This window comes from Halichoerus grypus, chromosome 7 (genome assembly GCF_964656455.1).
Source record: "Halichoerus grypus chromosome 7, mHalGry1.hap1.1, whole genome shotgun sequence".
NCBI classification, from domain to species: Eukaryota; Metazoa; Chordata; class Mammalia; order Carnivora; family Phocidae; genus Halichoerus; species Halichoerus grypus.
In genome coordinates, this window is record NC_135718.1 from 107,278,505 (window position 1) to 107,301,925 (window position 23,421).

Consider the following 23,421-nt stretch of genomic DNA (forward strand, 5'->3'; position numbering starts at 1 on the left):
GATTGTACTTATTAGATTGTTTACTAATAATTTTTTTAAAGATTTTGAGAGTGAGAGAGAGCACAGTTGGAGAGTGAGAGGAAGAAGCAGACTCCCCGCCGAGCAGAGAGCCTGATGTGGGTGAACTGTGGATGTGCTGAGATCCAAGTCAAAATCGTTTGGTTCCTCTGAAACTCACACACAGCTGCCATGGTACCGCCACTGGGTGTCAGCATACCAAACCGAAGGCAGAGGTCTTTTAGGGGAAATAAGGCAACGGCATTTACCGAGGGCCCTCTCAGTCCAAAAAACACTTATGCATACATTTCCTAATTTAATCTGAGAGATGAAGAAACTTTTGAGAGAACAGAAAATGCAATATTTAGTTAATGGAGTGACTGATTTGCATCAGAGGTGTTTTGTCCCTATTTTCTAAATTGAAAAAATAACATTAGAGTAGACTTGGAAGTTAAGAGGATCAGTCCCCAGATTCTTCATTAACAAAGGGCTCTTTCTAGCTACATGCACCTTATCACACAATGAAACCATTATTAGAAGCACTTCAGGGAAGAGTGTGCTCAGTGTGCTCTCTCCCTCTGCAAAAATCAGCCAGAGACAAGCATTTGCTATAAAATTATCTGGTTTAATCACTATCAACATCAGAACTGTAGTACATTAGAGTACAAAACCCGTATGTACAATTACACATAGAAAAAACGTTCTTTGTGAGGAGCAATTTTCAGCAAATCTGACAAACAGCAAGAGTCATCCCTATTTTGGGTTTGAAAAGAGAACTGGAAATTTCCAAGATGTCCCCCTCCTCCCTCTGGCTCCAGTGACCCTCCCAACATCCATTTGCAAAGGCCTGAGGTAGGAAGGGTAGTATTAACACTATCAGGCACTCATTCTCCTCTCTTATGGAAGGGGTGAATTTTTAGGAAACATTTCCCATCATTTATTACACTGATGTTCCATCCATCTGCATCATTAGGTTCAGTAGTTACCATGACAATATGATGCCTACAGCAATCTAACTTGATAGCCAGATGCCAGAATGTGAAAAAATAGGACCAGCTAAGAAAGTGAGAGAAATATAATTAATCTGAAGCACATAAAAATGTGCACAAAACTAGACCAAGAGGGAAACTGCTGAAATGTCAGTGAGGAGGGAGCTCTGCCGGGAAGCAATAATCAAGTTTCAGCATATAAACTTTGCTAACTAGAGCTGTGAATTGGTCTCTAACTAAGACTGAGGAATGCATCAACATTGGTCACGAATATCGCTCTGGGCGCCTCCCCCAAATAATTTCCTGCCGCAAAGCCCAGTGGATTCGTCTTGATTCCAGCTGAGGGAATTCCGAGTTGGCTTGACTCTCCTGAGGATCTGAAGCTACCATCCTGAATGCTCCCGCCATGGCAACCTGCTCACCTCCGGTCTGCTGTTCTACCGAGCTTTTCCATCCGACGTGGTACTAGCCATCATTCTGAAGCTAATGTTAAGAGACTGGACTGAGCTGTGTCCTGGAAGACCCTGTCCCAGTGAAGGCAATAGGCCAGCAGGACCCTCTTGGGGGCCCCAATATGGCAGAGGGGTTGGAAATCAAGGAAGGAGACCAGCCTGGGACGGGTGGCCATTATCATCATGGCTGGGTTGGATAGCGGCGCTGAGCTAGGCGATTCGGTCGGTTCAAGCTACTAACCATGGAGAGCTGGAAAAGAAAAAAGGTTGCCTGAGATTATAGCTCCAAGCAGGACTCCATCCAGGGCTGGCTGGTTGGACTGAGCTAGGGCATCCTGAGTCTAGAACACTCAGGCTGCATTTGGCTTCCCATGGTGATATTCTAATTATTTACTTTCACCCAACATCTGCACCTCTTAACTATAGCAAAAGAAATTCAATTTTATTAAGAGACAAGGCCAAATGGGTACATAAGAGCAATCAATCTACTCCCAAGTCACTGAAGGGCAGGGAGTTTAGTTTCTCTCAAAGTTTGCAATGATCCCCGACACCCCCAGTGGAGTGATGGTATTTCCACACCACTGGGACCAACACCTATGTGTCTCTCAAAGTCTCAAGACCTGTGGAAGGTCAAGAGTGCTATTACTAATAGTGACACTGAGCATTTTCCATGCATGAGGCCCTTCACACACATGCTCCCATTTAATCCTCACGCCCCCCCGCGAGGTGGCTACTACTAACCCCACTTTACAGATGCAGAAACTGAGTCTTATAGAGGGTAAGTCATTGTGCAAGAACCCACACACACTAAGTGGCAAACGAGGAATATAAACTTGGATTGCCTTCATCCAAAATTTGTGCTCCTAACCCCTCTCCCTCAGGGCTCCCTTACCTGGGGGACCTGAGATGGGTTGTAGAGAGGAACACTTCCTTTCAAGGGAGTTGGGGGAAGCAGAACACCAGGGTTGAAGTAAAGCTCAGAGGAAACAGCCTGTGATGGAAAATAATAGAAAATCCTATCAGTCACCGCTTCTGGTTCCAGAACATCAAGGGTTTCCCTTGAGTGTCAACTTTGGTCAAGAGATACAGATGAAAAGGATTTCCTGATAGACCTCAGGGAATTCAAGCAAACAAACATGATTCAAGTGGGCACGGCCAACCCCTGGGTCTGGGGTGGCAAAAGCAGAGGCTCAGGGTCTGCTGTACCTGGAGCGAGTGAGAAGAAAAAGCCACTGTCAATTCTCTTGATAGCATCATAAAAAGTAATATCATATTCTCGGAAAGGCCTAAAATACTGCAAGAGTGCTCTAACCCAACCACAAGAAAATAAAAATGTTTTCCTAGCAATCGGCATGAAATCCGTACCATGTGGACGATTCATCAAGAACTTTTTACAGCCCTTGCCAAAGTCCCTGGTGAACTCTGGGACACAGAAAGAGGCCGTTCTCTAGACTTCACCTAAGGAAGTCGTTATGGGCTACATCATGTCCCCTTGAAACTTCCTACGTGGAGATTCTAACCCCCAGTACTTCAGAATGTATTTAGAGGTAGTGTCTTTAAAGAAGTGTTTGAGGGGGCACCTGGCTGGTTCAGTCAGTAGAGCATGTGACTCTTGATCTCGGGGTTGTAAGTTCAAGCCCCACGTTGGGTATAAAGATTACTTAAAATCTTAAAAAAAAAATAAAGAGGTGATTAAGGTAAGATGAGGGCATTAGGGTGAGCCCTAAGTCAATATGCCCAGTGTCCTTATAAGAAGGGGAAGTTTGGACACAGAGACACACAGAGGGAAGACCCTGTGAAAGCCATGGCCATCTACAAGCCAAGGAATGAGGCCTCAGGAGAAACCAACCCTGCCAACACCCTGCCTCAGACTTCCAGCCTCCAGAGCTGTGAGGAAATCACTTTAAGCTGTAGCCTGTGACATGTTGTCATGGTGGCCCTAACAGACTACTACAGAAGCTTTCTGCCCTCACCGGGTGGCACCTCCAGCCCACACTGAATGTTCAGTCCTTGCACACGCAGGCCTCTGGTGGGGCCCTAAGCTCCAGCCTGGGGGCTCCTCACCTCAGGCCCAGACAGGCCTTCACTCCCAGCACCCTCAGCTGCTCTCCCACAGGACGCTGATCCTCGGACTTGGCCCTCGCCTGGAAAGCAATGAGTCAGAGCTGTTTCCACTGCTCAGGGCTGAGGAAGGCCCGCTCTCAGAAGGTACCCCCAAGGCCCGAGGTGCCTCAGACCCAGAGAGCCCACAGACCCAGAGGACATGAGGTTGGCGGTACCTGTCGCTCCAGACAAGGTGTCCGGCAGAGACTGGGGCTCTGGGAGAGAGGTCAGTGTGAAGCCAGGGCCAGCCTCAGGGGGAGAAGATGCTCTGGAGGTCTCCTGCGTCGTGGAGAAAGACAGACAGAGTTGGAGGTACTGGTTACTAACGAACTCATGCCCACAACAGCGGCCCCAACCTGTGACCTGTGGCTGGGGACTCGCCCCAAAACTCTCGTGCCACCCCTCTGCACAGTAATCAACTACTGGTGCCCTAAAGTTAATATTCTTCGTCCTAATTTTTAAGACCCAGTTGGCCTTTGCCAATTGCCAGATGCCAGCTCTGGGCCTCAGAGGCTCTGAGGAAACTTCCTCCAATGGACCCACAGGAGAGGAAGGGTCCTTGCCCCTGGGGCCCTCTCACTTACCTCAGAGTCGGGACTGTCAGATGAGTCTTCTCCAGAGGCGGATGCGTGGTTGGTGGGCTTCGAGCGAAACCAGCTGAACCAGCCAAACCCGGAGCTCTGGGAGGGAAAGGAGGAGATTTAGGGCCTACAGGTGTGCTTCTCCCACTGACTAGGAGACAGGCCCACCCCAGTATGATGCTGGGGAGTCGGAAGCCCTGCCAAAGCCTTGGGAACCCAAGCCTGCCCCCCACACCATTTGGGAAGGGGACGGCAGAACAAGACCATCCACCTTCATGTTCTCTTTCTCGTCTCCCGGCTTTTCTTTCTGTGCCGGGCTTTGGGAAGATTTTTTATCTGCCTCATCGGAGGACTCCTCCTCATCCTCCTTGACTGAAACAGTGGAACTCTCAGAATTATTTCGTGATCTGGGAATCGCTGGCTCCTGGAATTAAAGAACATAAGAACGAACGTTTTTATAGCACTTGACAGGTTATGAGGGCAAATCACATGTTCTCCCTCACCAGCCCCGCTCAGTAAATCACTGGGATGGCCTTACAGGCTCACATTTTACTGACGAGGAAATCAGGCTTAGCTAGGAGAAATGATTTGCCGAAGGCCGCAGGACAAGGCCAGAGCCCATCCCTGTCCTTGTGTTATCCCCTAATCCTCTGGGCTTCCGGCCGCTGTGCTCCCTCCCCACATCAAAGTTCCAGAATTATGCTAAAGCCTGGAGCAGAGGATGTGGAAGGCCCCCGGTGGAGAGGAAGCGGGACAGGACACACCCCACGGGTACCTACACACCCAAAAGGACAGAGACGACCCTCACTCATCTGAGAGCTCATTCCTAGCAGACTTGTTCAAGATCAACTGCGAACAAATGCAACAGAGAAGGGCAAAATATGCCCATGTGCCTTTATATTTGTGGGGGGGGGGAATACACATAGCATAAAATTCACCGATTTAACCATTTTTAAGTGTGCAATTCAGTGGCATCAATATATTCCCAATGTTGTATAGCCACCACTAATAATCCATTTCCGGGGCGCCCGGGTGGCTCAGTTGTTAAGCGTCTGCCTTCCGCTCAGGTCATGATCCCGGGGTCCTGGGATCGAGCCCCGCATCGGGCTCCCTGCTCTGCGGGAAACCTGCTTCTCCCTCTCCCACTCCCCCTGCTTGTGTTCCCTCTCTCACTGTGTCTCTCTCTGTCAAATAAATAAATAAAATTTTTTAAAAAAATAATAATAAATAATCCATTTCCAGAACATTTAATTAACCTCAACAGAAACTCTGTGCCCACTAAACACTAACTCCCCATTTTCCCCCCAAGCCCCTAGTCATCTCTACTCTTTCCCCCCAAGCCCCTAGTCATCTCTACTCTTTTTGTCCATAAATTTGCCTCTTCTGGGCACCTCATATAAGCAGAATCACACAATATTTGTCCTTCTGTGTTATATTCACATTTTATACTCCAAAAAGGCATAATTGGTACAACCCTTGGAAATACTTTGGCAAATCTAGAAAAAGCTTCGATTTTTATTCTGAGTACAGCATTTACTAGGTAGTAAACACTGTTCTAAGCACTCATATATAGTGATTCATTTAATCCTTACAACTGTCCTGTGAGGAGGGTTATTATCATCCCATTTTACATATGAGAAAACTAAGACACAGAAAGATTAGGCAACTTGTCTAAGGCCACACAGCTAGGAGATGGCAGAGCAAGGATTCAAACCTCAGCAGTCTGACTCTCCTTCTAAGAATTTCTCCCGGTTGAGTAATTCAAGAAATACACAAGGCTTGCACGTCCATCACTAGAATGTCCACCACTGTGTTTTACACGTGAGGGGAAGGGAAAGGAAATCAAAGAGAGAGGAGGAAAGAGAGAAAAGGAAGAGAGACACACTTGAAATGTCTGCCCCCCCCATTCTGACCTCCGCTCAAGACCTCCCCAGAGGGGCCCTCCCCGGCCAGCCCATCTAAAGTAAAATCCCTCATGCACACGGTTGTTTATTTAAGTCACCTCCACTAAACAGAAGCACATGGGAGTAGGCTTTGTCTGGTTCCCTGTGTGTCCCCAGCCCTGTGACTGTGCTGGGGACATTATAGGAACTTGGGATTTGTGAATGAATGAATGAATGAATGAATGAATGAATGATGGTGCTTTCACATAATGGACTTGATCATACCAATATTAAAAATCATTAATGGGGGCACCTGGGTGGCTCAGTTGGTTAAGCGTCTGACTTTGGTTTCTGTTCAAGTGGTGATCTCAGGGTGGTGAGATGGAGCCCCATGGACGGCTCCATGCTGAGCGCAGAGTCTGCTTAAGTTTCTCTTTGCCCCTCCTCCACCCTTGCATGCTCACTCGCGCTCTCTCTAATAAATAAATCTTAAAAAATAAAATAAAATAGGGGTGCCTGAGTGGCTCAGTCGGTTAAGTGTCTGCCTCAGCTCAGGTTGTGATCCTGGGGTCCTGGGATTGAGCCCCACATAGGGCTCCCTCAGCAGGGAGTCGGCTTCTCTCTCTCCCTCTGCCCCTCCCCCCCACTCGGGCTGGCATGCTCTTTCTCTCTCATAATAAAATAAATTTTAAAAATAAATAAAATAGGGGCGCCTGGGTGGCTCAGTCGTTAAGCATCTGCCTTCGGCTCAGGTCATGATCCCAGGGTCCTGGGATCGAGCCCCGCATCGGGCTCCCTGCTCAGCGGGAAGCCTACTTCTCCCTCTCCCATTTCCCCTGCTTGTATTCCCTCTGTCGCTGTGTCTCTCTCTGTCAAATAAATAAATAAAATCTTTAAAAAAAATAAAAATAAAAATAAATAAAATAATAAAATAATAAAAATAAAAATCATTTATGAATGACATGGAAAACCTCATTTTATAGTATTAAATAACAAATAGGAAATAAAGTTTTCTATACACATTTAGAAACATATGAGTAATATTTGATTGATAATTTATGATACTTTTTCTTTATTTTTCAAGTTTTCTATAACAATAATGTACTACAGTACATTTCAGTCAGAAAGAAATAAGGAAAGCATAAAAGTTTTTAAGTCCTACAGCCCCATTACTACTTGAGACATTTATAGGATGTAACCACTATTTATGTGATCAAATTTATACAATGAAACCCTCCAGCCTTCAGGCAAAACTGAAGGACATCTCAAATACCCATTGTTGGGGGAAGGGTGCAGTCGTTGGACTGCTAGCTAACACGGTCAGTTAGGCAGGGCCACCTCCAAGACCTTCCAGCCTAACTGAGGAGAAAAGACACAGCGGCCATAAATCCTTCTTGGAAAAAAAGTGAGGTAAAAATTATAATAAAGAAATAAGCATCAAGAGTCCCCCATGACAGGGCAGGGTGTGGTGAGTGTTTGGTGCAACAGGTGAGGAAAGGATGTGAGAGATCTCTGAGGCCAAAACAAAACTTGGCCCCGCCACCCCTCCCCCCATGGACACTGGTTGTGTCAAGAACATGGCCCTCCTCCCCACCACTAGGATTTGGTGAAACAAGGTACAGTGTGGAAGGGAGAGCAGGTACCAGGCAGAAGAAGGAGTCTGCACATGGCTAAGAAATCTGGGCCATTGGAAAAAACCTGAAGCATTAGAGTAGGCATCTGCTGTGCTTTGTCTTCTCACCTGGGGTTGGGAAACAACATTTTGACCATGAGGATGCTGGAAACTTCCTTGAGACACTGTGTTCTCTCCTATGGCACAAAACACAAACACCGTGATTTGAACTTGAGCTTTTCCTATCTAACCTGAAGAAAGAATGGGACAGTCAGCTTTTCTAATTGCCAAGCAGCTGCAGGTCCAAGCCCATGACTCCAAGTGGGTCACATTAATGTGAAGTCCACATACAAAACCCTCTCAATTCCAGCCGCCTGAAGACATGCTGGTCACCTGACCTCTACTCCAAGCCAAGCCATTCCTTAGGAATCCTGGAAACCAGGGCCACATGGAACTAGATCACAGGGATCCTCCCGACTTTCCTCCATTTGAGCCTCCTGTCTTGGACAGGACATTATCTTAGAAGGTTGAAGATCTAATCCAGCGCTCCCCTGGTGTCACTCAGCACGGCTCACCACACTCAGCCCCTCTGTTTCCCATCACCACCCTTGGGAGCAGGACAGAAGAGTGGGCCTCTGCTAGCGACCCCTGACAGTGAGCTCTTGGGTGCAAGACGACACAGCTGGAGGCGCAGATGGCATTTCCCTCCTCCCTCCACCCTGCAACCTCTCTTCTAGAAACTATGCATCCAAGAGGAGGGCGGGAGGAACTGCTGTTGGCCTTGTCGTTTGTCCCAGTGGAGAGGCAGACTGCAAAGGAAGGGACCAGCGTCCCTCGGACGCGTGCAAAGTACCAGCCCCAGGGCTGCCACGTAGTCAGGCGCACGCCCACCATTCAGGGCTTTATGGGCTCTGACCCCACCTCCTCCTACTGGTTCCTGCACCTCCCTCTTCGCTTCCTTCCCTTCAAAACTCCTCACCCAGGTCTTACCAACAGGTGGGTGTATCTGCTGGGTTTCCTCCCAGGCTCGTCCTCCAGGAGTCCCTGTCACGGCCAGGCTGCCACCAGTCCCAGGAACTGAGTAAAGAGGCACAGGGACCCCGGTCTGCCCCACACTTCCTCCTGCTGGGTGGGGAAAGGGCTGTTGCAGGCTGGGCTGGGATGGCCACGTCTGCTCTAGGGCTGGCCACAAGGCTGAGCGGTCCCCAAGGGCTCCTGAGTCGCTTTGATGTCCCGGAAGATCATGGTAGAAAGTGCTTTCTAAGGACATAGGGCAAAGAAGAAGAGCTGAGACCTGAAATATGGCATTAGAGTGGACCAATCACACCAGAACAATTCCTGCCCACGTCCTCCTTGGAAAGAAGTCACAAAGACAGGCCGCTCGATGTGGCTGCCATTCATGCAATGACAAGTACAACCCAGCAGTGATTGGAACGCCTCTCACTGCTTATGACTTAGAGTTGACAAAATGATTTCCTTCACTCCTGTGTATGATCTCCGAGCCTTAAACGAGCACATTAGTGCACTGGGGGGATAGAAATTACCACCTCGTTTAATGCCATACTTTTTTACTTTGGGATAAACTTTCCCCTTTAAGGATTTCCTCATGGACTTGGGTGTTTGAACAGTTTCTAGTTAAAACCTGAATCGGACCACAGACATGATGGCTTTGCCCTGGAAGCAAGCGTGGAGGTATTCCTTCTGGCTCTGCCATTTTGCCAGTGAGATGGATGGTGGTGTGGACGTGTGCCGTGATGGGCCCAAGGTCACGGGGCTGCTGGGGCTGCTGGCCCACATGCTCAGCTGGATGACGAGAGACACAGCTGCCTCCTAGCAGAAGCAGCGTTCAGAAACACCCAGCCTGGCTCACCTCCAGCCCGTGACCTTCACAGGTTCCGTGACATAGCGCCAAAGCCCAGGCGCAGAAACCTCGCCTGCCTGCCTTGCTTTCCCCTTGCTCATCCGTGAAGGAAGTGCTAAAGGGTGGGAAACGGCTAGAAGTAAAGAGAAGAAGCCCTGCCCTGACCCCTCTATGGGGGGGTAGCGGGAGGAAAGGGCGCAGAACCAGCTGGGGGTAATACTTTCTGCCCGACCCGGTGCCCAGAGGAAGCCTGAGGGGAAAGGAGGGACGTGCTGGAAATAATTTGAAACGTATGTCACGTGTATAGCAATCGAATGCTCAAAACTCAAACTGATAGCTCAAAAAAATCTTCTTATGTCTCCAACACCTACATGACGTATGGACAATCCACCATCTCTGGCTTCCTCTCTGGGGGGAAGCTACTGAGGCTGGCGAAACCATGAGATCACAACACAATACAATGAGGATTAAAACCTGAATGTGAGGCAGAAACTCTCACAGTGCAGGAACTTAGCAGTGTTGGGATGCCTGTGGCCGGCCAGAGCTGTGGGGAGAAGGTGCCTGGACCAATGGGTCACACTGAAACAGGCAAGGAAGCGCTCCAGGAAGGGCAAGCAGAGTGTTTCCTAAGGTCTGCATCTCGTATGACCAGGTGCTGAGCGTCAGCCCTCCCCACACTCAGGTCGTCGGCGTGGGTACCTGCCGTCCCTCTGGCTCCCGAAGTATCTGAGTGAGCAGAACGAAGATCCCCAGTGTCTCCTGCTACCTTGTGCTAGTAAAATAAAGTAAAATCTTTTTAAGCCACACAAAGAAAAGCAAGAACAGGGAACAACAGTTTAAAAATTAAGTCAGGGGGTGGCTGGGTGGCTCAGTCGGTTAAGCACCCCTGCCTTCGGCTCAGGTCATGAGCCCGGGGTCCTGGGATCAAGTCCTGCATCGGGCTCCCTGCTCAGCGGGGAGTCTGCTTCTCCCTCTCCCTCTGCCGCTCCCCCTTCTAGTGCACTCGCGCATTCTCTCTCTCTCTGACAAAGAAATGAAATCTTTAAATAAATAAATATTTTAAAAAATAAAAATCAAGTCAAAAAGAAACTTCAGAGGGAGTGGCAAGGTAGGGGAATGTCGCCTGAACCCCAAGGGCTGGTGGGAGAGGCACATGGGCAGGAGGGAGGCCTCAGCCCTGCTCAGAGCAGGCAGGGACCAGGACACCAGCACCATCCATCATCTCCCCGAGGAAGGGGCAAGTGGAAGGGACCAGACCGCGGGGCCCAGGGCCCCGTGTGCGTAGCACAGGGCGGGAATCAGGGCTGCATGTGCCTTAAAAAATCCATGCTGTCCTGTCTTCAGAGACGGCGGAAGAAAGAGAATGGAGGCAGCCCCGTTCCAATTATGTTACAATTACTGCTGGCAGCTTTTGCACTTGTCAGAACAAAAAGGAAAGGCCTGGAAATCTTTTAAGCAATTGCCCTACATTACATGAAAGTGACACGGGTCCACTGTGATCCGTAGTTCCTAACAGAGAGATGAAAGCTTTAATGGTCATAAAATGTATCTTCTAGGACCCCAGAGAAGGGTGGCAAGGGGGATCGGCAAGAGGGCCCCAGGTCTCACAGGCTGACACAGGAAACCCTTTCCACCCAGAGAGGGACCGGGGGTGGGGGGGGGGGGGGAAGCTGGGAGGCTGAGCGCCACCTCTGCCCGGGTCAACCTGTGCCTCGTGGGTGCTGGGGGACTTCAGGGCCCTCCACGGGGTCGGGGATTTGCCAAGGTCAGTGGCTGCCTACTCGGTGCTAGGGGAGCGAAGAGAGAAACAAAGGTCTCAGCCCCTGGCCCGGCTCCAACCCCACTCACCGCCAGCTCCTCGAACCGCCTGCGAAGGGGCACCAGCCAGGCCGGCTCCGGGTCCCCGTCTCCACGGTGTCTCTCTACAACCAAGGGATCTGACAGCTTCAATCTCTCTGCTAGCTGTGCCAGGTTTCCAGCGGGTCAGGGGTGAACGTAAGAGAGGGGAAAGGAGAAACAGAAACACAATGGGGAACGAGGCAATAAGGGAATGGGATAAAGACAATCTTCACGCCCTTGCCAATTAGATTACAAAGAATAACCGAGAGGTAGCATATTCAGCAGGTACCTTCCCGAAATTGCAACATAAATAAACAATTAACCCATCTTGGTGTTAGATCCTCCATAAGATATAAGAAGAAACTGTTACCCAGCTCTGCATCTCTGCAAAGAGGGGTAGAGCCTCTAGCAAGGCTTTCCAAACTCCAGTGCTCTGGGGAACCACCTGGACTGTTGCTAAAATGCTAAATCTGATCCCAGAGTTCCGGGTGGGGCCTGAGATGCTGCATTTCTAACCAGCTTCCAAGTAATGCCCACATTGCTGGTCGAGGGACTACCTTGTGTTGCAAGATTCTACTCCCTTATGAAGTCCCCAAACTTCCCAACTCCTCCGTGCCAGGTCCCTGAGGCGCTACAGCCCCCGGCCTGTTGGCAGACCCCTCAGGGGCAGGAGGCTCGGCACCACAGATGGGTTGGCTATAGGATCCAACCCTCGGGCCTCATCTAAAGCAAAGCAAAAATTGACCGTGGGCTGCTGGACTCTCTAGCTAATGGATTTTTCTTTGGTTAATTGGAACTACTATTTGCCTGATTGTTTTCTTCCCCAGGAACTAAAAGTTGATTTGTTTTTGTTTTCTTTTTTAAACGTATCCCACATGTGATAAAATATTCCATGCATTTAAAAGCATTTTAATAAGGATCATTTCCTGTTTTAATCACTAAAATATATTTTCCAAGTCCAGCGTTTATAATTAGAATGGTTCACCATAACGTGCAGTTTCACTGTCCCAGAAAAGCAGTTGCAAGACTAAGTTTCTGGCAGAGCACATGCCTGGTTTCCCGTCTCCCGATCCCACCACCGTCCGCTCACTGCCTGTTTCTTTGTGTGGTGTCAGGACTCGGCTTATCACACCTGGGCACGCGTACGTGGTCAAAGACAGCCATGGGCTCCAATTTTCCGGCATGTTCCAAGGAGATGTGGAGTCTAAGCTACTCTACAATAGCTTTCTCTGAACGCCGAAGATAAAACACCCGCAGAGAACCCTTTGAGAAACTCACCTTGATGAGTTCCCCTAATAGCACTGGGTGATTGCTGTCTTCCTGGCTAAGGAGGGCCACGCCAATGGCTTCGCAGTAATGTAAGGCCTGGGACGCAAGGCCGTAATCTGCCAGCCGGGAAGCATAAAGGAGCTTATACACCTGTGGAGAGGAATAGGGCCAGTGAGGAGTCCACCCAGGCAGGCATAGAAGGAGAGGAACGCAGATAAGACTTCCTGGAAGCCAGCTCCCATTAACTCTGCCATCCAAATCTCAAGGAGGGCCTTGTGCCATTCGGGGCATCCTATCTGGGTATGGGCACAATTTCAAATCCAGCCTGCAGATCCCGCATCATGGAGAGAGTGATGGGAGTCACCATCAGTTCAGTCTCCGTAGACCGAGTCCCCATCGAAATACACCAGACTACTTACTTCTTATCAGGAAGCCCACCCACCTGGAAAGCCTGGTATAGGTGGCGTGGAGGACCAGGCACCAGGGGGGACATAGAAAGGAAGAAGAAATGACTCAGACGCAGAGCAGGCGGGTATTCACAGAAGCATGAGGGGTAGAGCAAGATGGAGCGTGACGGTTTGGGAATCAGACAGGTCCAAGGTCAAATCCCAGCTCCATACTGGGTGTGCCACCTTGGGCTGGTTATCCCACCCCCCTGTGCCTCAGTTTCCTCACTCTAATATGGGGATAATAATACTATTTACCCTTTGGCTGTTGTAAAGATTAAATTAGATAATCCACGCAAAGGTCTTGGAACAAATGGTACGCAAGAGATGTGAGCCAAGAGCATGTAACTCCTCTGAGCTTCAGTTTCCTCTTTTGGGAAAGGGGGGTAATCATGCACACCTCACGGGATGAGAAGTAATACCCTAAAAACACAAAAGCACTATGCCTGCACCTAGAGCGTACTCACTAAAACTAGCTAATCCCCTACTCTCAGCCCAGAGGAGACTGAAAGGGGGGGATGACCCAAGAAGGGAGAGAGGGATGAAAGGACTGTTCAAGAGGGAGCTGGTCTGGCATGGCTTTGCCGGGGAAGGAGAGTCTTCGGTAAAAGACCGAAAGAAGATACTAATGGGGTCACTTCCCTTCTCATAACTAATTCACTCATTTTCAAGGTTTGGTTTTGTGCTTTGTGTTGTGGGGTGAGTGTGTGTGTGTGTGGCCGGGTGCACTCCAGGGGCAGGCTCTGAAGGAGTCTTGATGAATCTGAGGTGACAACAGGGCATCCAGCAGAGAAGTTGAGAGAAGAGAGGAGAACCCGCAGCGTGCACTTCACCTGCACAGCTGAAGCCCCGAGGGGAAGAAGGAAGGGTGAGGGCCGGGGACGGAGCCAGGAGGAACTTTCAGAGCTCAAAGACAGAGGGGTCCAAAAGAGAGGGCAGGAGCAGGTCAGACGGAGGGAGCAGGCTGGGCAGCCCCTGGGCTGGGCCTCCTTCTCCCACCCCCGGCAGGATGGCCAAGGGGCAGAGGAGAAGGGAGAGCTGTTTGGGGAGAGCAGAGCAGAAGTTGCTGCAGAGCAGATGTGAGGAGCAGAGACCCCAGGACACTGGCTGATTTCCATTTGTCAGGTGGGAGGCAGGAGCCTCCGGCAGGGGGGCGCTGCCATGTTTTGCTTTCATATCTTAAAATGTAGACCTTTAGGAGACCTAGGAAGAAATCCTAACTCTTCTCACACTCAAGCTAATGAAGAAAAGTGCTGTCGATGACTTAGCCCGGCTACTCCGTGCCAAATAGTAAAGCTGGAAATCCAGCTGCTGACGGTCATGCGTTACCTGGAAAGAAGGGATGAAGGATTTGGGGCGGCCCAGCATCTGACAGTACTCGAAGATTTCCGTCCTCTGGATAGCTTCGGTCGTTGCAAATTTCAAAAACTCTTGACTAAAACCAGGGAATAATAATAAAAGAAATTGAGGCATGGTGGGAGGGGAGGGGTTTCAATCCTAGCAGACAAACACCAGCTGCACCCGTGTGTGGTAGACCTTCTGCCCTGGGCTGATCCCTGGGACGGCTCCCAGGCAGGAAAGACGCTCTGGGCCTCCAGAGTGAATGTCTGGCCTCCTCTCGTTCCGCCTTCTTGAGGCTGGAGATGGAACAGAACACAGGCCTGCACCAGAGGTGCTGGGGAGCAAAGACTGCAGAAAAGGGTGGGGTCCTCCACCTTCTTTGCTGGAGGGTCCCCTAAGGCAAGCTGCTCTCCCTCCCGCCTCGGCGGGGCACTGGGTGCTCCTCTTAAACATGCTGAGAGCGAACCTTAGTGCCTGGAAGGCCTAGAACGTGCACCTGTGCGAGGCCACTCTTGGCCTGAACAAAAGAGAAGAGGGAGTGACGTGGGGCCCCAAGAGCACTGAGAAAGGTGGCCGAGAATGGGGAGGACAGCTGAGCCAAAAATCAAATGACAGTCCCTGAGCCAGGTGTCCATTCAGCCAAAGACGAAGCGGGCTGAGCGAAGGTGATCCAAGGGGCTTCCAGACGCCTCCACGTGCCCCGACAGCTTGTGGTATCTGAACTCACGGTCCCTCCCGGCTATCCCCAGAAATGCCCTCATGCGACACAAACATAGGAGAGAGACGAATGAAGCCCTACGCATTTCTTGCCACACTGGGCACAGATGGGACGTGACAAGCCAACTAGACACCATCAGAGACCATGACCGGAGAGAGCCCGCCACGAGACCGCCATTTCCGCAGAGGTAGGCTGCTTGGCGCAACAGTGATCAGTCGGGGCTTCGCAGCCTGACAGCCCGGGTTCCAAGTCCAGGGTGACCCCACACTAGCTGTGCTATCTCAGGTTAGTTACTTAACCTCTCTGTGCCTTGGTTCCCCTCCTCTATCAAGTGAAGGTTAAAAATATACCTTATTTATAGGGTCAATCTGTAATGATTAAAGGAAACAGTGCAAATAAAATGTCTGGCACAGTGTAAGGGCTTAGGAAATCTTAACTATTACGGGGAGGGGAGAAGAGAGATCCAGAACACGGAGGACTGCTAGGAAGCAAACGGGTCTTTCTGTCCATTTATTCATTGTCTACAGGATTATGAAGATCCTTCTGCGTGAAAAACCTGATGTTATGGCCAACAAAGAATAAGTAACAGGTGGGACTTTGAGTAGCTTGTGCACCAAGTCGGTGTAGGGGTGTGAAGAGTAAGCATAAACGTCTTCCAATCTCCACTTCCGCCCAGGGCGGACTCTGAGCCCGCCCAGGGTTGCCTAACACGGAGCCGCAAGCCGCGCGGATAGCACTAACGAGTCACAAGAGGTGACCTCTGCTCATGGAGCCAGGGTGCCACCCAGTGGTCAGAGGGGCACAATACACCCCAAAGGCACACAAGCCAGTTTGGGGGAGCAGGACTGGGGCCTGAGGCCCCGTGGTGGTGTGATGCAGCACCCACCGGGCACCTGCCTGCCCAGCTCCGGGCAGGAAAGACCCAGAGGAAGGGAGCAGCAGCAGCTGAAATTCACAGGGGAAAATGGAAAAGGGAGCCAAGAAACCCAGCCCGGGCTAAAACAATCCCCCAGAAAACGTCCTTCCCGCTCCCTTCCCCAGAGGACCACGTACCTGTGGTTGCTGCCAAGCAAGGCCAGATGGTCTGTCTTCACGGTGTAGTGGCCGAAGGGCACGTGGGCCATGAGGTAGCAGAAGTGGGCAGCCTCCACCAGCCCCTTCCCCGCTGCGGGAGGAGGAGAGCAAGCCCCAGTCACAGAGCATGCCGTGTGGGGACCCACTTTCTGGGCGGGATGGGAGAGGGACGGCAGGGGTGCTCGGGGGTCAGACGGGAGAGTCCTCACGGGGGCGCAGGGGAGAATGGCTCTCATCAGGAGTCACATGCCCCAAACTGCACACCCCCTCCCACCCGCGTTCTTGGCCTCAGTTGGACATGCCAATGTTCTTCGGTCAGAATAGGTCACTAAGTCCTGTTCCCCTCCTGTGTTTGTCATTAGGAATTTAGTAAGCATTTTAGTCCTTCCTGAGGGTGAAAAGGAAGCAGATGCATACACCTGAGCAAAGATGGGGGCCATGGGGAGTAGCCGTTTTTAAATTAGGCTTCTTGGGGCACTGATGTTTCTCTTGCCAAAGTCAAACAATAGGAAACTTTTCCCAGGGCTCATAAAATTCAAAATAATCACCACCTTGTTCCCATTTCCAGAATGTTCTCCCATACATTTCCCATTACCTCAAAACTGAATTAATTCAAGTAGGTAAAGTACCCAGCACAGTGCCTGGCACCCAGGAAGGACTAAACAAATCCTACTTCCCCTTCTGCCCGAGTGCGAGCAGCCTGCTAGCTGACTTGGCAAACCCTACACACAGCTATTTTCAGTTTAACAGAACGCTATACCACAACGTTTACAAAGACTATCATGATTTCTAGATGTTCTGCCCCTTAACCAAATCTGAGAACCACTGATCTGGAACATCCAATAGCCCCTAAGTGTTTATAAGACCATGTTCACGAGAGAGAATACAAGTACAGATTACACAATTACCCAGGGTAGTTCGGGCAAAGACAGAGCTTGCTATCTGGCTGAGCTGGGTCACTGTACGACTAACCATAACAGGAGCCGAGGTCCCCCAGTGTTAACTCCGTCTTCAGGGGAATCTGACCAGGGATAGAAAGCCAACTGTTGCTTCTTTTAGCCGCACAGCCCAAATCTCGGGGGTCTGGACTGCATTGGCTTGCAGCAGAAATTCTGGGAAATGAAGGCAAGAATGACCCTCCCTTCCCTGGAGTTTCTGTCCCCCAAACACGGAGGCTCCCGGGTCAAAGGAGAGCCTGAGGCACAGACTCGGGCCCAGCACAGCACCTAAGAGCCTACAGACAGATGTTTGTCTGTCTCCCTACAGAAGAGGGTAGCAGGGCTGGCTTCTGCTTACCCAGGGTGTCCCCCATGGTGATAATCGCTCGCTGAAGCAGCTCCGGGTCCCCACCCTGATTCGACAGAATCACAGCCAAGTGAGGCCTCCAGTCTCCCCACTGCTTGTCCACACAGCACTGAAAGGCAGCAGACAAAATGGGAGATTTACTGACTAACGTAGGGCTAGCCAGAGTGTAGGAGACGAAAGTTGTCCATCTCCTAGCTCGGAGTTCAGGGAATGTGTGCTTACACCTTCCTGCGGTGCTGTCCTTCGTTGATTTCGAGATCTCCTTTTAAAAAGCAAGACTCCTAGAAGGATGGGTAGCAGACAGACACGTGCACCTACATACATTCAGAGGAATATCAGGAGGTAGGTAAATAAAATGACACTATGGATCACTTTCTGATTTTCCAATTTCTTCCTGCTGCTCCTGATCCCAACAGCGAGGGACAACATCCAGAAAAACAAAACAGAACAAACCCTAATGTTTCAGTGGGAGAAAGAGGACCAAACATCCTTGACTCATATGAAGAATCCACATTAGCCAGTTAGAAGTCAGGGGAACCCTAGACCCTTAATACCTTACCGCATGGCTTGTGTTTTCTGGCTTTACAAAGGCCTTTCACACTCATCACCTTAGTTAACTTTCACAACAACCCTAGAAGTCCAATTCCTATCGACACTCGAAGGACGAAGAAAGCAGGCCACGTGGCCCAGCCCAGCACCCAGTCCCCATTCATCTTGCTCTCAGCTGAAGGCTGCGCCCACTCCCTCTGGCGACCATGCAGGAGCAGCAGAGCTCCACAAGGGGGCAGTAGGGTGCACATAGAGCCGGGGAAGTGGGAAAATAGCCCACACAAAGGATGGTGCTTGGGTCTCCCTTCTCCTGAATGAAGGGGGATTTCAGGACAGGAAATATCAATAAAGAAACAATATGACATCACAGAAACAACTTGGGCCCTGGATTCAACCACCTCTTTTTTTTTTAAGATTTATTTATTTTAGAGAGAGAGAGCATGAGAGTGTGGGGGTGGGGTGGGGGGGCGCAGAGGAAGAGGAAGAATTCCAAGCAGACTCCCCGCTGAATGCAGAGCCCCACACAGAGCTCGATCTCACCACCCTGAGATCATGACCTGAGCCGAAATCAAGAGTTGGCTGCTCAACCGCCTGAGCCACACAGGCGCCCCTGGAGTCTTGCTTCTTACTAGCTTTGTGACCTTGAGCAAGTTTCTCAAAACCTTTTTTCCCCTCATCTCTTAAATAGAGATCATCATTTCTACCTAACAGGGTGAGTGTTGATAATAAAATAAGATAGCCAGTAAAGCACATTGCATAGTGCTTTGCACTTAGTTTGCTCTTTATAATTGACACGTAGGTGCAAACACACACACACACAGAGAAGCCCAGCAAAAGGAAACGTGATTTGCAGACCAGTCCATCTCCCAGTTTGTTACACAGAATGGGTAGAGAGAAGGAAGGAGGGAGGGAAGAAGGAAGGAAGGAGGGAAGGAAGGAAAAAAGGAGGGAAGGAAGGAAATGGACAGTAGTAATAGCTAAGATTTGGAGGTCAGAACAATTCATAATTATTTGGTCTTTGTAATTATCCCAAGGAACAAAAGATACTTTATCCAACTGCATTTTATGGTTGTTCTTTGTTTATCTGGGTGATGCAGTGTGAATGAGGGGGATGATGATAATAAATCACAAGAATAGCAGTTCTCACTCACTGTGCTCTGCCCGTGAACCATACCCAGTGCCAAGCATTTCTCCTGTGAACAATCACATGCACTGGGTACTATTATTATCCCCACATCGGCCAGGCCCTTTCTTGCTGGAACTAAAGGAACGAGCAAAAGAAAAATCCTTACTGAAAAGAACAAACACTTAGAAGTCATTCTTCTGTCTCTTCCCTAGGTGATTTGAAAAAACCCACTGTAAAGCCGATCTATGGAGAGAAAGATCACGAAAGAGAGAGCGAACACCTAACTAACTTCAATGGGTCAAGCATGGTGGTTGATATGTGTTCAGATATTCTCTCTCCTGTAATTTGCACAATAACTCTATTGGTGAGGCATCAAAATGCCCGCAAAGAGGAAAGCCTGACATTCTGAGATTAAGTAAGAAGGCCAAGTTCACAGAACAGGAAGGAGTAGACTCTGGTTACACCTATGATGGAAGCCCACAGCTGGGTTTTGTGGTTGCCATGCTTTTTCCACTCATTCCAAGTAACTAAAGACTAGCCTCTTACTGGATGCCATGATGCGAAGCAACGCTCAAACACTAAGATCAAATACTGTGTGTTGGCACATCACCTCTGGCTTCTCAGTTTTCTCACCTAACAGCAGGGAGCATTTAGCATTTGCTGGGAGACCCAATGGACCGTATGTTGATTATATCATTTCCTGCTTCATGACATGATGCAATTTCATGGCCGTGCACAGCCATTCAGCAGATTCGTGAGCACTCTGTGTTCCCATATAGCCAGTGGGCTTGACCATGGTCAGGAAAGTCATCATTTCTCTTTTCTTTTCTAGGAATTGTCCAGAAGCAATAAGAAGAATAAAAAAGCAAAAATGTGAAGTCCATTTTCATTAAAACTAGGTGTCGGCAAAAACCCAAAATTTGAAATGCAAGAAAAAGCTGCCAAAAATAGTAGAGATTGAACAAAAGTGAGTTCAGGAGGAAGCAGAAAGATAACTCCAGAAGGAGAGGATCCCACAGCCATCTCCGCTGGCTGGGGAGAAGCCAAGGCTACACAGATACCCACTGAACCCTCCAGATCATGTAGGAAATGCCAGTCAGCCTGCACTGTGGCCCTGGCCCCTCCCCAGCACAGACCTACCCCAAGCAGTTGGCCCAGGGAAGACTCACTCCTGTCAAGGATAAAACACAGAATCTGTACAAATTCACTATAAAGATAAAAGGAGGGAAGTAACATGAAAAAATAAATGGAAGGTAGAAAAAACGCTCACTGGAAAAATGTTAACCACGAAACAAATAAAGAAGTATCAGCAGGGGTGCCTGGGTGGCTCAGTTGTTAAGCGTCTGCTCAGGTCATGATCCCAGGGTCCTGAGATCGAGCCCCGCATCGGGCTCCCTGCTCAGCGGGAAGCCTGCTTCTCCCTCTCCCACTCACCCTGCTTGTGTTCCCTCTCTCGCTCTCTCGCTGTCTCTCTGTCAAATAAATAAAATCTTTAAAAAAAAAAAGAAATATCAGCAAACATTTCATCATGAATTTAAGTAAAGTAATGAAACAATTTCTTATGAAGCAAGGGCCTAAAGCTAAGTTACAAGAGCTCAAGAAAGAGACAGTGGACAAGAGGAAGAGGTAAATGTGACCTGCAGAGCTCAGGGAAGAAGTGGAAAAAATCAAAGAAATCAAGACAAAAATGGCAAGAGCACAACAATGAAGAGACACTGACGAAAACACAGTAAGGGACACACAGGATGGAAATGAGAGAAGAAGAAAAAAAAGAAGGAGGAGGAGGAGAGGAAGGAGGAGGAGAAGAAGAAGAGGAGGAAGAAGGGGAAGGAGGAGGAGGAGAAGAAGAAGGAGAAGAAGAAGGGGGGAAGAGGATGAAGAAAGAGAGAAGGAGGGAAGGAAGGAGGGAGGAAGGAAGGAAGGAAACAAAAAGTGTTTTGTTTTGTTTTTTAAGATTTTATTTATTTATCTGACAGAGAGAGACACAGTGAGAGAGGGAACACAAGCAGGAGGAGAGGGAGAGGGAGAACCAGGTTCCCCGAGGAGTAGGGAGCCCGATGTGGGGCTCGATCCCAGGACCCTGGGATCATGACCTGGGCCGAAGGCAGACGCTTAACGACTGAGCCACCCAGGTGCCCCCAAAAAAGTGTTTTAATTAAAGAGAAAATGATATACATATAATCTGCCTGTGTATATGTATATATTCATATATATACGAAACTGTGCATACATGGAATTCCTGAAAGAAAACCAAAATAATGGAACAAAACAAATATTGAAGGATATAATTCAAGAAAACTTTCCTGAACTGTAAAATATGAACGCAGATATTAAAAGAGCATGCTGTGTACCAAGAAAAAAACTGACCCAGATAGTCAACACCAAGATAGATCCCAGTAAGGTTACCGACTTCAAGGATAAAGAAGGGTACTTTGGGGCAAAAAGATCAAGTCTGTTTTCATGGGAAAAACATTAGGCTGGCCTCAGACTTCTCCTGAGCTATATCCAACTCCAGACAACGTGTAAGATTGAATATGTCCAGCTTTGCAGGCTCCGTGTGCAGCGGTGGGAAAGAAGGGCAGCCTCGCTGCGGGAAGCCTGGGAACAGCGCGCTCTCTCACTATCCATGCACACCATGCAGGCAGCTGTGCGACCGTGGAAAGGGCAAGGTCTTTGGATCAGACAGACCTGAGCCAATCCTGGCTCCACTTCTCCAAGCTCTGTGATCTCAGGTCATTTTAACCCTTGCACCTCAGTTTCCACATCTGCAAAACGGGGACAATAATTCCTACCTCTGTGCATTAAATGAAATAATATGAAGCCAAGTGCTCAGCACAGGGCCAAGTGCACGGTAGGTGTGCTCAGCAGGGAGTCTGCTTGAGATTCTCTCTCTCTCTCTCTCCCCCTCTATCCCCTCTCTAAAAATAAAAAGAAAAATCGTTAAAGTCATCACCTCATTCCCGAGCTGTCCCCACCCCCTAAGCCCCTAGGATGCTGGGGTATTGAAGGAGTCCCGTCACAAAGAGTACCGTGGCTGCTTGTGGGATCCTCCCCGACATGAACTGGAAGAGGGTCTGCAGTGGGTCGTTGGCGGCTAGCGTGCTGGTGAAGCTGCAGAGAGAGGTGACCATTAGTGGTGACCAAGCCAAGAGGGCCTTTTACCCATTGCCAGTGGCGCAAAAGCTCCCGTATATTTCTATTTGATTTCAGCACCTACTTTTGGAATACAAATTTCTCTTTGCCTCTCAGTTGTGCCTCTGCTACCTCCCACTTTTGGGGGGCTTGGCAGGATCTTCCTTCCACCCCCCCCAAGAGAGCTCACTGTTGGGGGATATTTCCTGCACTTTGGCACTGATGCCCTAACTCTTGAGTAACCACTTCTCTAGGCTTTCTTTGTCATGGAAATGATGCCCCAACATTTCACAGGTCCCCGGAGAGCCCCAGCAGTTAACCCAAACTTCCTCTCCGTGGGCCCCTCCTCCCCAGTCGTCCCCCTCAGCTCCTCCTCCCCTGAAGCAGCCCCCCGCATGCCCCGCCTACGGCACTCAGGCTGGCTTCTCTGGCTCACAACTAGACTGGCCCGGCAGTGCTTTTCTGCACAAGCACTAAATAGCCATGTCCAGTAACCAAAGAGGCGTAGAACAGGGACCAGAAATGATCCCGCCGATGACAAACCGTGGGATATGCTTAACAAGGATATAATAAGCTCTATAGCTGATTTGAGATTTAAGCACACTCAGTAAGAGATATTCTTCACAACTCACTGAGCCCCATCAAAAATCAATGGCCCAAGGCAAAAATCTGTAGCAGAGATGTATGCTCTAACGTGGGGTTGTAGGATGTTCATTTCCAAAACCCAAAGGAGAATCATCCCTCAGAATATGGTCTTTTATTTAATAGCACCCTTGCCTTGGGAGCTCGGAGCACTTATCATAATAAAACTCCAGTGCTCCTCACCACCCTGAGCATAATGAAGTGCGCAGAGGCATTCCTAGTCCCTGGGAAGACTGAGGGTTAGGGTAGAAAAGAGAATCCACGGATGGAGAAGGGTAACATGACAGCCTTGAAGGCAAGTGCGATCTTCCCAGCCAACTGCCCATTTATGGCCAATTTAAACTTGAGTTCAGCTGAGAGGTTCACAGCTTCACAGCTTCCACCAACACAGGAAGATGAACATTTTGAGGGAACATCCTTCTCCCTGTCAGATCCAAGCCTGCCCCTTACAGGAGGGCCCCCAGTCCTCTCCACCCCACCATATGTCTGTCCCTGCCCTCCC

At 49.4% G+C, this 23,421-nt stretch overlaps 1 protein-coding gene across 8 annotated transcripts in view; it reads right to left on the reverse strand.

Annotated features, from left to right (window-relative positions):
- Window positions 1-601: 601 nt before the first annotated feature.
- The window catches only part of SEC16B (SEC16 homolog B, endoplasmic reticulum export factor), a 56,175-nt gene continuing 33,355 nt past the window's right edge, over window positions 602-23,421 (reverse strand). For 6 of the 8 annotated variants that reach the window (XM_036075821.2, XM_078078009.1, XM_078078010.1 and 3 more), the window contains 15 exons: window positions 22,175-22,256; window positions 17,462-17,579; window positions 16,145-16,256; window positions 14,362-14,467; window positions 12,596-12,736; window positions 11,327-11,440; window positions 10,178-10,250; window positions 8,608-8,877; window positions 7,747-7,814; window positions 4,394-4,546; window positions 4,126-4,221; window positions 3,718-3,820; window positions 3,503-3,582; window positions 2,331-2,429; window positions 602-1,688 (listed from right to left, as the gene is read on the reverse strand). In XM_036075821.2, coding sequence (XP_035931714.1) covers window positions 1,620-1,688; window positions 2,331-2,429; window positions 3,503-3,582; window positions 3,718-3,820; window positions 4,126-4,221; window positions 4,394-4,546; window positions 7,747-7,814; window positions 8,608-8,877; window positions 10,178-10,250; window positions 11,327-11,440; window positions 12,596-12,736; window positions 14,362-14,467; window positions 16,145-16,256; window positions 17,462-17,579; window positions 22,175-22,256 — 1,684 coding nt within the window. In that variant the 3' untranslated portion in view covers window positions 602-1,619. Of the gene's footprint in view, window positions 1,689-2,330; window positions 2,430-3,502; window positions 3,583-3,717; window positions 3,821-4,125; window positions 4,222-4,393; window positions 4,547-5,836; window positions 5,931-7,746; window positions 7,815-8,607; window positions 8,878-10,177; window positions 10,251-11,326; window positions 11,441-12,595; window positions 12,737-14,361; window positions 14,468-16,144; window positions 16,257-17,461; window positions 17,580-22,174; window positions 22,257-23,421 lie in introns of those variants that run through there. The other 2 variants (XR_013449847.1, XR_013449848.1) reach the window with 2 other exon arrangements.